Source organism: Protomyctophum parallelum (assembly GCF_964188405.1).
Source record: "Protomyctophum parallelum genome assembly, chromosome: 14".
NCBI classification, from domain to species: Eukaryota; Metazoa; Chordata; class Actinopteri; order Myctophiformes; family Myctophidae; genus Protomyctophum; species Protomyctophum parallelum.
In genome coordinates, this window is record NC_139709.1 from 44,299,973 (window position 1) to 44,315,964 (window position 15,992).

The following is a 15,992-nucleotide window of genomic DNA, read 5'->3' on the forward strand; positions in this document are numbered from 1 at the left end:
CTCATACGTAGCATTGCACTAGTCCATGCAGTTCATAAGAGCCGCTCATACGTAGCATTGCACTAGTCCATGCAGTTCATAAGAGCCGCCTCATACAGTACGTAGCATTGCACTAGTCCATTCAATTCATAAGAGGCCGCTCATATACGTAGCATTGCACTAGTCCTTTCAATTCATAAGAGCCGCCTCATACGTAGCATTGCACTAGTCATTCAATTCATAAGAGCCGCCTCATACGTAGCATTGCACTAGTCCATTCAATCATAAGAGCCGCTCATACGTAGCATTGCACTAGTCCATTCAATTCATAAGAGCCGCTCATTAGCTCATATACGTAGAATTGCACTAGTCCATGCAGTTCATAAGAGCCGCTCATATACGTAGCATTGCACTAGTCCATTCAATTCATAAGAGCCGCTCATACGTAGCATTGCACTAGTCCATGCAGTTCATAAGAGCCGCTCATACGTAGCATTGCACTAGTCCATGCAGTTCATAAGAGCCGCTCACATACGTAGCATTGCACTAGTCCATCAGTTCATAAGAGCCGCTCATACGTAGCATTGCACTAGTCCATTCAATTCATAAGAGCCGCTCATACGTAGCATTGCACTAGTCCATTCCGGCTGGTCAGAACCTCCTATCTCTACCTTTTTTGTGTTTTTTTTTCATAAATTAACTTCTAGATCTGCTACTTCAGCTGTATTTTTTCCTGAAAAGAACCTCGACAGAGATGATTATGCAAAGCTAACCAGTTAATTAAAATCAATACATGGCCATAAAACAGCAATTTATGAAACCATAAAGTCTGGCTTCAAACCACTCGAGCACCAAGGCGTGTACAGTCAACAAAGCTGATGGAGCAGCGGAGGAGGAGGTGGTGGTGACAGCATTGCGAAGCAATGACGGCAACGCTTTGTGCCCGTTGAAAACATCCATCCTGGCCGACCACGCCACATCACCAAAAATGTGAAAATGCGTGCATGAGCCCTCCTCCGCGCCAGCCTGAGGGTGTGAGGTGGCATGGGGGGTGGGGATGGGGGGTGGAGGTTTGCGGCAGAAGAGATCAACTCCTGCGTGCAGTGTCTTTGTTTCTGACACAACCCGGCCTCCACACCCCCCTGGCACCTGAAACAGTGCTGAACACAGTTGAGCTGCGGGCTCAGGCGCAGCCGCGCTGTTTACAACTAAGTCACAGGCCATGGTGGTTATGAAACAGACCTATGCTAAACATTACAGCGGCACTGCTAAGCTATATGCCCTACAGAGCTGTAAGTGTGCACGCGCACGCGTGTGTGTGTGGGGAGGGCTGTGAGTGACAGTGTCGCGGCGTCACAGGTGATGCTAAGTGTATAGGATCTTTGTGTGTCTGTGAGTGTGCGTGCGTGCGTGTACATACTGCAGAAATGCAGAAATACATTTTAGCATAGACGAGGGTGGAAACAGATGGAATGAAACGATAGTGGTAACGCATGGTGGGGTTGTATAAGCAGGTGAGGGGGTGAGGGACTTGGAGACAAACAAAAGAAACAAACACACAAAACATGAAATAAAAACAAAGATGCCAGCCTGCTCACTTCAGTCCCACTGCAGGGCTGTGAAATTACTCTGGCATCCGAGGACAAATCAGGTATTCTCATAAGGTTTTCAATCTGCTAGCAAAAATATGCAATATTCTGCAGGCTCGCCTCTCCGCCTTCTGCGCCCCCCCCACCCTCTTTCTCTCCCTCCCTCCCTCCCTCCCTCCCTCTCCTCCCTCCCTCCCTCCCTCCCTCCCTCCCTCCCTCCCTCCCTCCCTCCCTCCCTCCCTCCCTCCCTCTCTCTCCCCTCTCTGCCTCTCTCTCCCTCTCTCTCCCTCTCTCTCTCTCCTCCCTTCCAAAAACATTCTTCAGTAAGATGATAGGATGAGTTCGAGGACACAGAATTGCCTTTCTATGCATCCTATTCATGCAGGAATCCGGGCCTGCATTGGTGATGTGGGCGTGTTTGCGTGTGCGTGATGGAGAGTTAGAAAAGGCGACAGAGCGTGCAAATGTGTGCACAGCCCTTATAAAGAAACAAAATGGAATACTGTACGTTTTGCGTGAGTGTGTGTTTGTTTGGGCTTGGGCATAATCTGTGGGATAATGTTCAGTGAGTGTACCAGATTCACAATAATATTTGTTTATTGTCTGTGTTTGTATACAGTAGACGTCATAGTGGGGCAGGGCAGGTTATAGGTCCATGATATTGAGCAGATTTTGGCCCTACCCTGTTTGACTGGAGGAAAAGGCAGGAAAAAGTGACAATAATAAACCATTACAAAGTCTGCAGAAGTCCTCTATAACTTCCTCCAAGCTCAAATTCTCTCCATTCCCTCACTGTCGACTGATTTAATGCGCTTCTGCCAGGACAAACATGAGCCATCCTGGTGTGTGTGTGACGTGTGTGTGTGTGTGTGTGTGTGTGTGTGTGCCCATGTGCATGCGTGAGAGTTCCAGCAGTCGGAAGAAGTGGCCACAATCCGGTCTGCATCTCAGACAGCTCGACCAAAAACAGACAGTCGAGAACAGAAAAATGAAAGCATATTTTCCAAGTATGTGTGGATGCAAGAGACACACACAGAGAGAGAGGCAGAGAGGCAGAGAGAGAGAGAGAGAGAGGGGCAGAGAGAGGAGATCGAGACAGAGAAGAGAAAAGAAAAGGAGTGCAACAACTGTGCTACTCTATATGCCACTCCTGGTTGTGATTATGTGAGCAGATCTGCATGTGGATCTGTGTGGATTAATGGTGCATAAAGCTCCCCATTATTGCCAGCCTGTCCAGCGAGCAGTTAATTACTGCTGGAGCCCAGTGCACCCAGTGAGGGATGCTATTAGCGGCTCTCATCAGGGGCGGCCATAGTTAATCCTGGCCCGTTTCAAGACTAAGGCCTCTTTTAGACGGCGACCATCTCCATATAACACGTCAAAGTCCCGTTGCGTTCTCATTTTTTCTTACCCTTTACACGAGAACGCACACGTTATGATATGATGTGCTATTATGCTATACTGTCGCTAGGTGGCGATAACGGGCTGCCAAATAGACAGGTCACCCACGTACAAGAAGAAGAAGCCCTTCAAAGCGGCGCAACACGGCTCTGGGCGCGCCACGGGATGGTATATATTTTATAATACATTAGGCTACATAAACGCTGCTGCCGCGGCTGCCGTCTATCACAAGGCTTTTTATTTACATCATGGTTTTACATTCAACATCGCTGATGAGCATCACTTTGTAGGCGAGGAGGGAGGCTTGTTCAGGAACTCCATTATATCATAATGATATGGCTCTGCATCAATGTAATAAACATATGCACTGTGAGCCAACGTGAGCCATGATGTCATAAGTTTTGCGGATTCACCGTTTTGCCTGTTTATATGGAGACCAGAGGGAACGGTGTTCTCAAAGATTTCCACTCTGGGAGGTGGTTTCACTTCGTTGCATTTTCACCTCCTGAGAACACGGTTCTCGTCTAAATGACAGCAGCAAACGATACTTTATTTTGACGTTTTATATGAACACCATCCTCGTGTAAATAGCACCTAAATAATTATGAATATATCCCAATGCCACATGTTAACAGGACATAGGTGTAACTTAACATTATGGGAGAGAGAGAGAGAGGGCCAAGGGTGGCGGGGGTTGACTGTTGCCTGACGGTCAGTCGGAGCCTGGAGGCCCCCCTGAGGGTGGAGGCCCGTTTCAATTGAAACTGGTGAAACATAGCAAAGGCCTCCTGTATGCTCTCATACTGTGCTTTCTGCCTTCATTTGTCCAAACTTGAGTTCCACAGCCACGAAGGACAGAACCTAGTGTGCATCCACACGGTCAAATATGCGGCCGACACAGTATCAGTAACATTAGCACTCTGGCAGTCATCCTAGTCCGGTTTAACAATGTCAAATATGGAAGTCAATAAATTCTGCTACGGAAAGCTCACACTCTCTTCTTTCTGTTGCCAATTGATTTTCTTTTTTTTCCTCACGTTTGTGGTGAAATCCATATTCAGCTTTCTGACTTCGGCAGCACTATATGGTCTGAAATGAAATCGCTATAAGGAGCCCAGTGAGAAATGGGATGTTTTTAGTCTGTCTGTTCTTTCTTTGTATCCAGACAAACATGTTGGCCCGGGCAACAACACATGGGCGTGGGGGTGAATCTCACGCACAAACAGTCATTGCCGAAAAATCCCTGAGACCGTTTTTTTTTCTTTTTTTAGTTACCAACAAAGTCTCCTCTCATATGACACGAGTCATGCTTCCAAAGCTTTGAACATCGGCGTGGCGAACACGCCCCTGCCCCTGCCAGTAGCGTTTAAGGGCCATGAGCTCAACACTGTGAGTCACTCACACACAGCACAGGACACACTCAACGACACTCTGTGGAGTCGGGGATTCACAACCCTACGCCTGATTGGCTGTGTGCCTTTGTGTGTGTGTGTGTGTGCGTGCGTGCGTGCGCAAACTGTTAGCCATAATTGAGCCATTATTGTGATTTGGGGTCAATGCCAACAATTGAAAGACTTAGAAGACTTAGACTTTGCATTAAAATTAAGAATAAACTGTGTGAAAGGCGCAGTAAAAGACAGGATAAAAAAAGGCACAACACAAACAGGCCAAGACTAACAATTCAAGATAACAATTTAGGAGGCGCTTGATTTTTGTCCTCAAAGACACTGATTGACTCAAGGTTGGACAGTATTAGGCCCAGGCCGTAGCGTAACGGTCTGGGCACCGGACTGGTGATCCAGTCGCGGTGTGCCGCGGGTTCGACTCCCGGACCCGACACGGCCTTTACCGCATGTCATCCCCCCATCTCTCTCCCGTTTCCTGTCAGCCTACTTTCTATCCCTTAAAAAATCAATAAAGGCGTAAGCCACAAAAAAATATCTTAAAAAAAAAAAAAAGGTTGGACAGTATTGAGTTTCCTGAATCCCTTCCTAATCTGAGGCAGCAGAGAATTAGAAGGTGCTGTGCGCACACAGGAGGTGTGTTAGTGGTGTTGGGTGCAGCATGAGAGTCAAGTAGCAAATGTACAGTAGCAGATCTGTATACTTTTGATACTTTTGTGCAACGCTGTAGTATGATCAACGTTAATTAAAAAATACAAAAATAAAGTTACAATATGGAGATAGGAGGTTTCAGCCCGACAGCAACGACATAGTCTTAAAAGGCTATGTTGTGGTGCTCAGCATGTCAAAAGCCTGCCGCTTTGGACGTGAGGGTTAATGGTAAGTGTTGGGTGCCACCGCTGTCCCAGTGTGCCTTACTGGGGAGGCTATAAGCTTTCAGACATCAAAGGGGCCTTCAGAGGTCCCCGGGGGCAGTGGGACAGGGATTCCGAGGGGCCCCCCTGACACGGTACACCACCGCCACAACCACCGCCACCACAGCGAAGGGGCGCTCAAAGTCACCGTCTTCAGCGTCGCCGTCGTCAGCATCGACCCCGCCTGCAGGCCTTGTCACTATAGTGGCCCTCTATGGCGCAGACTGCTACAATACAGTATTTGTGTGGGAGAAGTGTCCCTTTTATCGTTGGGTATGTGCGTGAGCGTGCGCGCATGTGTACGCGCATGTGTGTGTGTGTGTGTGTGTGTGAGAGAGAGTGTGTGAGTGTGTGTGTGTGTGTGTGTGTGTGTGTGTGTGTGTGTGCGCGCGCACACTGTCAAAATGAGACATTTCTAACCACTTGACGAGATGACTATCACAGATGAAAGCGTGGCTACTGTAGGAGCACTATATATATTCAATGCAGATCAAAGAGTTATTTGCAGCAATACAGACCGATGTTTCACCCTTACATGGGTCTTAAGCGTACAGCATGTACTATATACTGTATGCCTGTGTCTGTATGCATAACAGTATGCAGAACAAATACTAGTTCATTGGAACATGTTCAATAAAACACATTAAAAATACATTATTGAGCATGACGCTCACCTGAGAAGCACCCAACTGTGTGAAGCTGAGAACTAAGCATAGGCCTAGGTCTAATTATTATAATTAAATAAAATGATTTTTTTTTTAACGTTTAAGTCAACACTCTCTCTTTGGTGTGCTGATATTTACTAAACTAACCTATGTAAGCGTATAATCCTGGCTGCAAACAGTTTTTGGTAACAAGTATTAATTCTACTTTGGTTTCAAATGCACTCCCTCTGTGTTTAAAAGGTCAATTTCACCATCCATCAGTTTGAAGGGGATTTCACTGCACAGTAAAGACTCATCATTTGACAACATTAAACCTGGTGTCATCATTTCGGGCAGGTTTTCAGCAAAATCTTGCAAAACTGTTCTTTTCAAATTATCGTTCAACATTTTCAATGAATTGTGAATTTGTGGCATGACAAACTAAAGTATACACTGTAGGTCAGGGTACCCCAATAGGCGGCCCGCGGGCCATTTGCGGCCCACAGAACGCCCACTTGTGGCCCATGAAAGAATTTCCCAAAAAAAAGATATTTTTTCTTTTTTTTTTTAAGGGTCCCAGATATAAATGGCATTGAATGGGGGTCAGTAGCCTATGCATGTCAAACTGGGCATCCTTTTCAAATGGGGTCTTGCCCTGAAAATGAATTTTCAGGGCAAGACCTCGACCTCGCGCGTGCAGACTCGGCCCCCAGCCTGGTACGCTAGTCAAAATATGGCCCTTGAGGAAAATTAATTGGGGAACCCTGCTGTAGGTCTTAACCCATTCTGACCTGAGATCAGATTCATACGAGGTTTCCGCCGGACACACACTGGTCCTGATGAACCCATTCTGACCTGAGATCAGATTCTAAAAATGTCAGTCGCTCTTCGATTTTTCAAAAATAGCGGACCTACAAGCTCGTATCGCGCCACTCGGTGGCGCGATATGAGCTTGTAGATCTGCTATTTTTAAATAGCTAAAGCATAACATGATGCTGACACCAAAATGGGTGCCCGGTCAGAATGGGTTAAGTGGTTAAAACGTATATAAGGACCCACATCCCCTAACACTTCTGAGTCTGTTTTCCACAACGATAAGGAAAGCGGCAGCAATCATCGTTGACCATAACTATTCGCATGGCGGCCGTGATGTCAATATGGTCAATGGGTCCTTTTCGCATTTCTGCGTTTTGGTTCCCAGCGCTTGTGACGTTAACAAGGAGCCCATGAGCATAAAGACAGACTTCTGTTTCACTGCCACAGGAGGAGTTATTATAAGGTTATTATGAAGACCAGAAGACCCCAGCGCCATCTCCATCAAGTGGAAAGAATCTGTCCCCTCCCTGTGACTGAACATGGCTGCCAGCTCAGCCCAAACCTCCCTCTCACTCTCTCCTTATCCCCGGCCTCCACTAACTCTTTTTAAAGCGTAAAGCCCTTCCTGACATGGGTGCGGGCGTGTCTCAGCTGTAATGAGCCGTGCACGGTGGAGGGGCTTAGCAAAGTCCTCACTTAACCTGCTGCGAGACCCTGATGGGAGGAGAGTCACGGGTGGAAAGATATACCAAATGCTGTGATTAGGCTCCTCTCTCTCTCTCTCTCTCTCTCTCTGTTTATTGGCTTGGCCCTTTTCAGGGAAACTTTTACAACTGTGAGCGTAAACAAACATATTTACACTGCAGAGCAGAGCAAAAAACAAAAACAAAGTAATGGAGCACACCTATACTGTATGCTATCTGATAGTTCTCTAACTATTGATTGAATTCACAGCATGTGAATGTCATGATCGTATGAGCATGCATGCGTGTGTGCGTGCGTGCGTGCGTGTGCGCATGCGCGTGTGTGCATGCGCGTGTGTGCATTTGTGACCTTGGCATGCCAGGAGCCCAAAGGGGCAGCAGAGCAATAGTCAATCTCATCAATCATGCATACATCAGGCATCTGCACTGTACACACTGTAATTTCAAAATAAAAATCCTCAGTGTCGGTTTCACTCCGTCTCCGGGTCTGTCTGGGATATGGGTCTAGACTGTTGGGTCAATTCGTTTTGTTTTTACACGAGTTTACTGTGTTGCCATCGATGAAAAAGAATCAAGCCACACACTGTCAGCTCCCGTTGTTGCTACATTTTAATTTTGAAGTTACAGAGCAACGTTTTCGAGCTCTTCTTCAGACTAAACGGATGATACATACTGTAGATGCCATCTATTAATTAAGTACACACATTGAACCCGCTGTGTGGAGATCTACGTGATTGACAACCATTTACAACAACGCATAACCATCAACATCACACGTGTGAACATAGAGCACAGAGTGTCTCAGAGTAACTGACCAAACATCAAAGTAACTGACCAAACAAACATTAAAGTAACTGGCCAATAAAGTAACTGACCAAACATCAAAGTAACTGACCAACCAAACACCAAAATAACTGACCAACCAAACATCAAAATAACTGACCAACCAAACATCAAAGTAACTGACCAACCAAACACCAAAATAACTGACCAACTAAACATCAAAGTAACTGACCAACCAAACATCAAAGTAACTGACCAAACATCAAAGTAACTGACCAACCAAACATCAAAGTAACTGACCAAACACCAAAGTAACTGACCAACAAAACATCAAAGCCACTGCATCAAAGCAACAGACAAAGCATCTGTGTCACTTAAAGTGACACGTGAGTTATTTTATGCAATTTTTGGGGGGGAAATGTCTGAAATTGTATGAATATCTTTCAACATGGAAACGATTATGCAAAATAATTGCGATTAATAGGCGATTATGTAATAATTGTGACAAGCCTAGCCGCATGGCCATCATGACTTCACCAACACTAAGAAGACGTCCCTGAGCACAGATTAAAAACAATTACATAGAAGAACACCCCATTAAGGTTAAAGTCGAGGTCTACACATTCTGTGTTGTCATCCAACATCCTCTTCAGCATCTCTAATGATACTCTCCACAAGTGTGTGTGTATGTGCATGCGCGCACATCCATGTGTGTGTGTGTGTGTGTGTGTGTGTGTGTGTGTGTGTGTGTGTGCCGCACGCGCACACTGCATATCCCCACTGATGAAACGCATACGGCTAAATTGACATGTTTGAAAAACGATCTGCTCTTAATGTTCGCGTGGAAACAGATAGACCATTGTAAGAGAATCCCCACCCAAAAACAGCTGGGGCCGGTGGCCGGGAATCCAAAAAGAGAACCTTTGAAACATTTACTGTCTACATTAGCAGTATTTACAGGCAGAGAGAGAGAGAGAGAGAGAGAGAGAGAGAGAGAGAGAGTGAGTGAGGAGGATACTGGGAGAAGATACACAGAGGACTATAACTCTGCCTAGTCATTTAATGGACCATTTTATTGGAGGTCAAGAGATCAGTGGGCTTGCCTCCTTGTGTGTGTGTGTGTGTGTGTGTGTGTGTGTGTGTGTGTGTGTGTGTGCGCGCGTGTAGACACACACACACACACACACACACACACACACACACACACACACACACACACACACACACACACACACACACACACACACACACACACACACACACACACACACACACACACACACACACACACACACGCACGCACGCACGCACGCACACACAGAGACAAAAGTCCCACAAAAGTCTCCACAAGAACAGTAAATCCAGATACAATTGACCTCATGGGGACACTGTTCTGATCCCCACGAGGAAGTGGATAATTTGTAAGGTTAAAAACCTTTTCAGAGTTGGGTTACACTTATCAAAATATGCAGGTCAGGCCGTCAGGGTCAGGGTGAGGGGTTCATGATAGGATATTCATACTCCAGTTTTAGGTGATAAGGTGACCACCGAAACAGAGAGACGTGTTTGGGTGAGCGGTGATGTGGGTAATGTTGTGGTTTTCGGTGGTCACCTTATCACCTAAAATTGGAGCATGACTAGGCCTTTAGCGTGAGTGGTTCATGTTAGGGTTAGTGTATGAGATATGGATTCTGAGGTTGAGGGTAACAGATATGGACTCTGAGGTTAGGTCTTGTTGAATGGGAAGAGAAACCGAGTTTGGCTCGTGATGTTAGGGTTTAGGTTGTGGCTGTGGTTGGATTAAAATGTAACCACTTTAACCCATTCTGACCAGGCACCCATTTTGGTGTCTGCATCATGTTATGCTTTAGCTATTGAAAAATAGCAGATCTACAAGCTCATATCGCGCCACCGAGTGGCGCGATACGAGCTTGTAGGTCTGCTATTTTTGAAAAATCGAAGACACTTTTAGAATCTGATCTCAGGTCAGAATGGGTTCATAATGAAACTGTCAGGATGTAATAGACATTTTTAGAATCTGATCTCAGGTCAGAATGGGTTAAGCCCTGTATGCTTTGCAGCACGAAGCGTAGTGAAAATAGCAGATCTACAAGCCTGCAATGCGTCACATCTGCAATTTGTTCCACTCAAGTTCAATTCATTACTTGGTCTTTATTCGTGTGTGTGGGTGCGTGTGCATGTGCGTGTGCATGTGTGTGTGCGCGCGCACGCGTGCCCATGATCACATTTACTTACAGTAGATTCCTATCAGCTACTTCTACATCTCCTGGGGTTCTATCTAAACACATTATGGTCTCATAACTCTCATTACATATCCTTCCCTGTTGGGTGGAAACCTCATATCTCCGAAACTGACGTTCAAAAGCGTCAAACCTAGCAGATCGACAAGCTCGAAGCGCACCACTTGCGGATCAGCTATACGTTGGATGCTTTTGTGTGACGCTGTAGTGTGATCAAGTAGGATGTTCATTTACAAATCTGGAGACATGAGCTTTCCGGCCGACAACAGCGACGGTATGATATTATGTTTTGTCGTCACTGCTTTTAGGCCCGGCCGCGTCTCGCCGGAGCCTGTCAGATTAAAAACGGCTCCGATGTCTGTGGGTCTGACCCCGTGCTCCGCTGCACCCATATCTGGCGTTAGACACAAAGGGACACGGCTCAGACCCTGCCATTTGTGATCTGGAATCATCACACACACACACACACACACACACACACACACACACACAAATGTCAGCCACGGGACGGGCTGAAGCGGTTGCCATGACACCATGGAATTGACGAGGCAATTGGGGATGCTGGGGTTTGTGTGTGTGTGTGTGTGTGTGTGTGTGTGTGAGAGAGAGAGAGAGAGAGAGAGAGTGAAACAGCAGCCAGAGTCTGGAGCTGTCAGCAACAGGACAGCGCAGCGCGGCCCGGGCCAATATGGTTATGATTTGAGAGCAGCGATAAGAGGAGGTAAGTGCTGAGGGAACATGAGCATGAAGAGAAGAGACAGACGGACCAGTGAAACTGCATGATGTCAAGGAAAGAGGCACTTTTATTGACCGAGACGGAGAAACAGGAGGATTAACCCATTCTGACCCGAGATCAGATTCATACGAGGTTTCCGCCGGACACACACTGGTCCTGATGAACCCATTCTGACCTGAGATCAGATTCTAGAAATGTCAGTCGAGACTTCGATTTTTCAAAAAAATAGCAGACCTACAAGCTCGTATCGCGCCACTCGGTGGCGCGATATGAGCTTGTAGATCTGCTATTTTTAAATAGCTAAAGCATAACATGATGCCGACACCAAAATGGGTGCCCGGTGAGAATGGATTAAGCAAACCAGAAAAGGAAAAGTAAGAAACAAATAAATGAATACAAGCCAATCTGCACTCAGTTACTAAAAGCAGAGTCCATCCCCCGGGGATATATGCACACTCAAAGGATTTGCAGACTCTGGGTTATGCGCCGTGTTGTACATGCATTACATTTGTATTGCTGAACGTCCCCCCAAACAACGTAGTATAGTAGCAACTGCAGAAGAGAGAGAAACTGGAGCAGCTCGGACAGTTAAAGCCCTTTCATTCAGGTGCTAGTATAAGAAATGACTGATTTCTCTGATAATTCAGAGTCATATATTGTGTAAAAAAAGCTAATATTTTGGGAAAGTGAAATATATTATATGTTGTGCATTATGCTAATGGTCAATGCCAGTGTGCAAATCAGATCAATATTGCTCCAGCCACTGAGGAGAACCGGGCAGAATAGACAGGTTTTGACTGAGGACAGAATTCCTGAGGACTGAGGTTTGCCTATACATGTAGGATAAGATAAAAATGTTGCTCTACAAGCTCACAAAGCGCCAAGAAGTGACCTGTTGTGAGCTTGTCGATCGGCAATTTCGAGCGTGGGATACCATAGCATGGCTAAGAATAAAATCGGAGTCGAGTATAAGGCACGGGCAGAGAGCTTGCTTGGCTGAACGGGTACAGAGGACCGGCGACGATGGGGACGAGGAGCGATGAATGCAGCAGGAATAAAGGCAGAGGAAAATAGAGGGGGCACAGAGGGAGCAAAGCGCAGAGATGGCCATCGCGTTATCAGCCCGGTATGATTTTCAGGCGACAACAAAAGGCCAGGCGGACAGGGAAAGGGAACCGAATCCAGGTCCGTTTGTCTCCTCAAATGGCCTCTGGGGACTTCTGGGGAAATGGCCTCCTTTCTTCCTCGACCCTTTTCAGCCCTAATCCTCATCTACATGACAAATAGTGTGACTTTGAAGCCGCTTGTGTCATCCCTGCCACTCTGTCACTCACTACTGACCTTTTGCACTCATCTCTCTCTCTCTATCTCTCTCTCTGTCGCCCCCCCCCCCCCCCCCCCCCCCCATCTCTCTCTCCCTCTCTCTCTCTCTCCCTCTCCAATCTCTCTCTCTCCCTCTCTCCAACTCTCTCTCTCCATCTATCTCTCCCCCTTTGGCCCTCTATCTTTTCCATTTATCTTTGATGTCTGTGCGCCTCCTCCCCTCAACATGAGCCGGTGGATGGGAGCGGAGGGCCTAGCATGGAGAGTCATTTCTCAAGATGCCTTGTTAGCCTACACAGTGTGTGTTGTTTGTGTAACCTGCTGGGGTCTTCAACACCCCCCACCCGCTGTCTCCATCCTTCACTGTTGTTTGCTCACTGTATACGTCAATAAATAAATCGTTGCTGCTGGGCAGAAACCTCTTATCTCCATCGTTGTTTTTTCTCCCTGTAAATTAACGTCCTACTTGATCATACGACAGCGCCACACAAAAGCGTCAAAAGTACCAGATCGGCAAGCTCGAAACACTGCACAAAGCTTCCGAGCTTGTAGATATCGTCACTTTCTTAAACTAAGAGCAATTGTTTTTAGGAAAATTATGTTTTGGCCTAAGTCAGCTGCTCATGACACTGGCCACCTATAGTCCTAATTGAATCATGCTGATCAGTAATGGCCTATCTCAAGACTCGAGTGTGACTTATGTCAGGAGGTGTTTTTTCAAGTAGGACCCAAATGTGAGGAAGTCAGAATCTTGAAGTGGAAGTTTAATTAAACAAAGGAGAGCAACACTATCAAAGGAACAGACTTTGAAACTCAGGATACAAGACAATAACCCAACAGAGAACACAACCAAACACAGGGCTTAAATAGGCACAAGATTAACAGGACACAGGTGAACTCCAATCAAATCAACACATGGATTGGCTGGGGAAAACAGGACACAGGTGAACTCAAATCAAATCAACACAAGGATTGGCTGAGGGGAAAACAGGACACAGGTGAACTCAAATCAAATCAACACAAGGATTGGCTGAGGGGAAAACAGGACACAGGTGAACCAAAGAACCAAAAATCAGGGAAGGTGAGACAAGGCAGGGAACTACTACAAAGGAGGACAGGAAACACAAAAGCATCACTTCAAAGTTCAAAATAAGATCCAGGAACACCAAACACAACACACGGAAGGCAGATCCTGACAACTTAGGCCAACATATGCAAAAAAAAGCCAAACTAAAAGGACTCAAGTAAGTAAATTGGCCTAAGTGAGGTTTAATCCTATTCAATTCTATGTAATCCTCTTATGTTACATACTGTAACAGTTACTGATCAGTTTGGTTTTTTTCCTGAAATACTTAGGCCATAGTTTAAGAAGGTGATGATATGTTACTTTTGCATTTTCTTTATTTTGAAAAGTAACTGTTTTGGACATAATGAGGTTTCCACGCGACCGAGACAAAATATAGTTGCTCCAACTCAGAAAAGGACAACCCTTTAATGTAATATGCACTCCAATATGCACTGCAGTGCTGTTTGACTAATCCACAGATTGAATTTCAAAATTGATTTACCATCGACCAGGACACAAGAACTTGAACTTTGACATCATCACAGTGATGCCCGAGACACCTCGGGAAAACATTACAAATATGCACGATAAAAAAGCTGGGGTCACATGCGTGGAAAGCAAGCATCTTAACCACTAGCCTAAAGGGAAAAAACTCCAGGGGCGTTACTAGCGTGACGGCGACGCAGACAACACGACGGCCCAGAGGCAAGGTCAGCCTCGCTGATCAGCCTGCGTTGGGGCCCGCTGACAACTACTGCTACAATAACAATGGTTACATTTAGGTACACGGTTCAAATGGTATTTTGGACATTGAGTTAGCGATAGTAAGGCCTATATGAGGTTTATAATGGCAGCTACTGTATAATATTGATGGAATGTTTGCAATGGCCTGTGCTACATGTTCTTACCAGGGTTGAGCTACAGCAGTAGTTCTCAACCTAGACAAGATTACAAGATTCATGTTATGAAAACAAATATTCCCAATATGTATTTACGGTTATAGTGGTTAAACTGATTTTGCTGGGGACCCCTGGAACCCAATCAACCCCACTTTGAGTAGCACTGACCTACAGTTGTAACTGTATATAGTAATGTACAGTACAGTTACACCTCTACTACAGTTACATCAGTACTCTACCGCCAAAGTCCTACCTGGTTAAAGCGCTCCAATCTCTCCTTCACCTCAGCCATGGTTGGGTTAGGGCTGCGAACTTTGACCTCTGGGTTCTGCCTCTGGGCCTGAAGTCCATTTCCTACGATTCTGCCTTCATAGCTGGAGGGGGGGGGGGGGGGATGTAGAGAGAGAGGTGGGAATGAGCAGTGTAAAAAGAGATACAGCGATCGCTTGCATGTTGCAATCAAAACAGCATCGTTGCGTCAGTCTCACAGAGCCAATCATTTTTATGTCTTCAAAGCGCTATGCCAAAACACTCATTCATAATGTATCATAAACCTGGACAATATATGGACGTGTCAAACACAACACAACACAGTCCATGTCGTATGATTGTTATATGCATATAAATAACTTGGTTTAACCCATTCTGACCTGAGATCAGATTCATACGAGGTTTCCACTGGGGGACACACTGGTCCGATGAACCCATTCTGACCCGAGATCAGATTCATACGAGGTTTCCACTGGGACACACACTGGTCTGATGAACCCATTCTGCCCTGAGATCAGATTCTAAAAAATGTCAGTCGTTCTTCGATTTTTCAAAAAATAGCAGACCTACAAGCTCGTATCGCGCCACTCGGTGGCGTGATACGAGCTTGTAGATCTGCTGTTTTTAAATAGCTAAAGCACGACGTGATGCCGACACCAAAATGGGTTCCCGTTCAGAATGGGTTAAACAGATTGATATTCCTGGGGGGATAGATTACTCGGTTCTCTGATTCCAACAAATTGCGTACACTAACAAGCTAGTTGAAACGGCGCACGGTAAATTGCTTAGATGCATTACAAATACAGTGTTGAGGGACAAGCGGGAGAGAGAGATCAATACTTCTTACATAATCATGTCTTTTAATTAACACACCAATCCTTTTGGTCTCTGAATCCCAATGGAAAAGGGCAATAATGGTACCTCTTGTACATTATTACCGGAAGGCCTATATTATGATGAGATTGTCATAAAGAATTCCCATGAATCCAGCTGGAGCTAATTGCGTACTGTATGTAGGTGTGCAGAGGAAAACGTTGGAGAGATTAAGTCAAAGAGAACAATTCCAGGGCAGAAACACCCAAAGTAAAAGTCCTGTATTGAGAATGTTTGCGCTAAAGTATTAAATAAATAGCGTGGGTATCGTTAGTACTCAAATTATTGTGACTGTAGGCCTAGATGAAGTATAACATAGGGCTTAATTAGT

General features: G+C 45.7%; 1 protein-coding gene across 2 annotated transcripts in view; it reads right to left on the minus strand.

Moving 5' to 3' along the window:
• Positions 1-15,992, minus strand: part of LOC310870413 (glypican-5-like) — a 176,441-nt gene that overhangs the window by 43,543 nt on the left and 116,906 nt on the right. For both annotated transcript variants that reach the window (XM_083781632.1, XM_083781633.1), the window contains one exon: positions 14,772-14,892. In XM_083781632.1, coding sequence (XP_083637758.1) covers positions 14,772-14,892 — 121 coding nt within the window. The remainder of the gene's footprint in view (positions 1-14,771; positions 14,893-15,992) is intronic.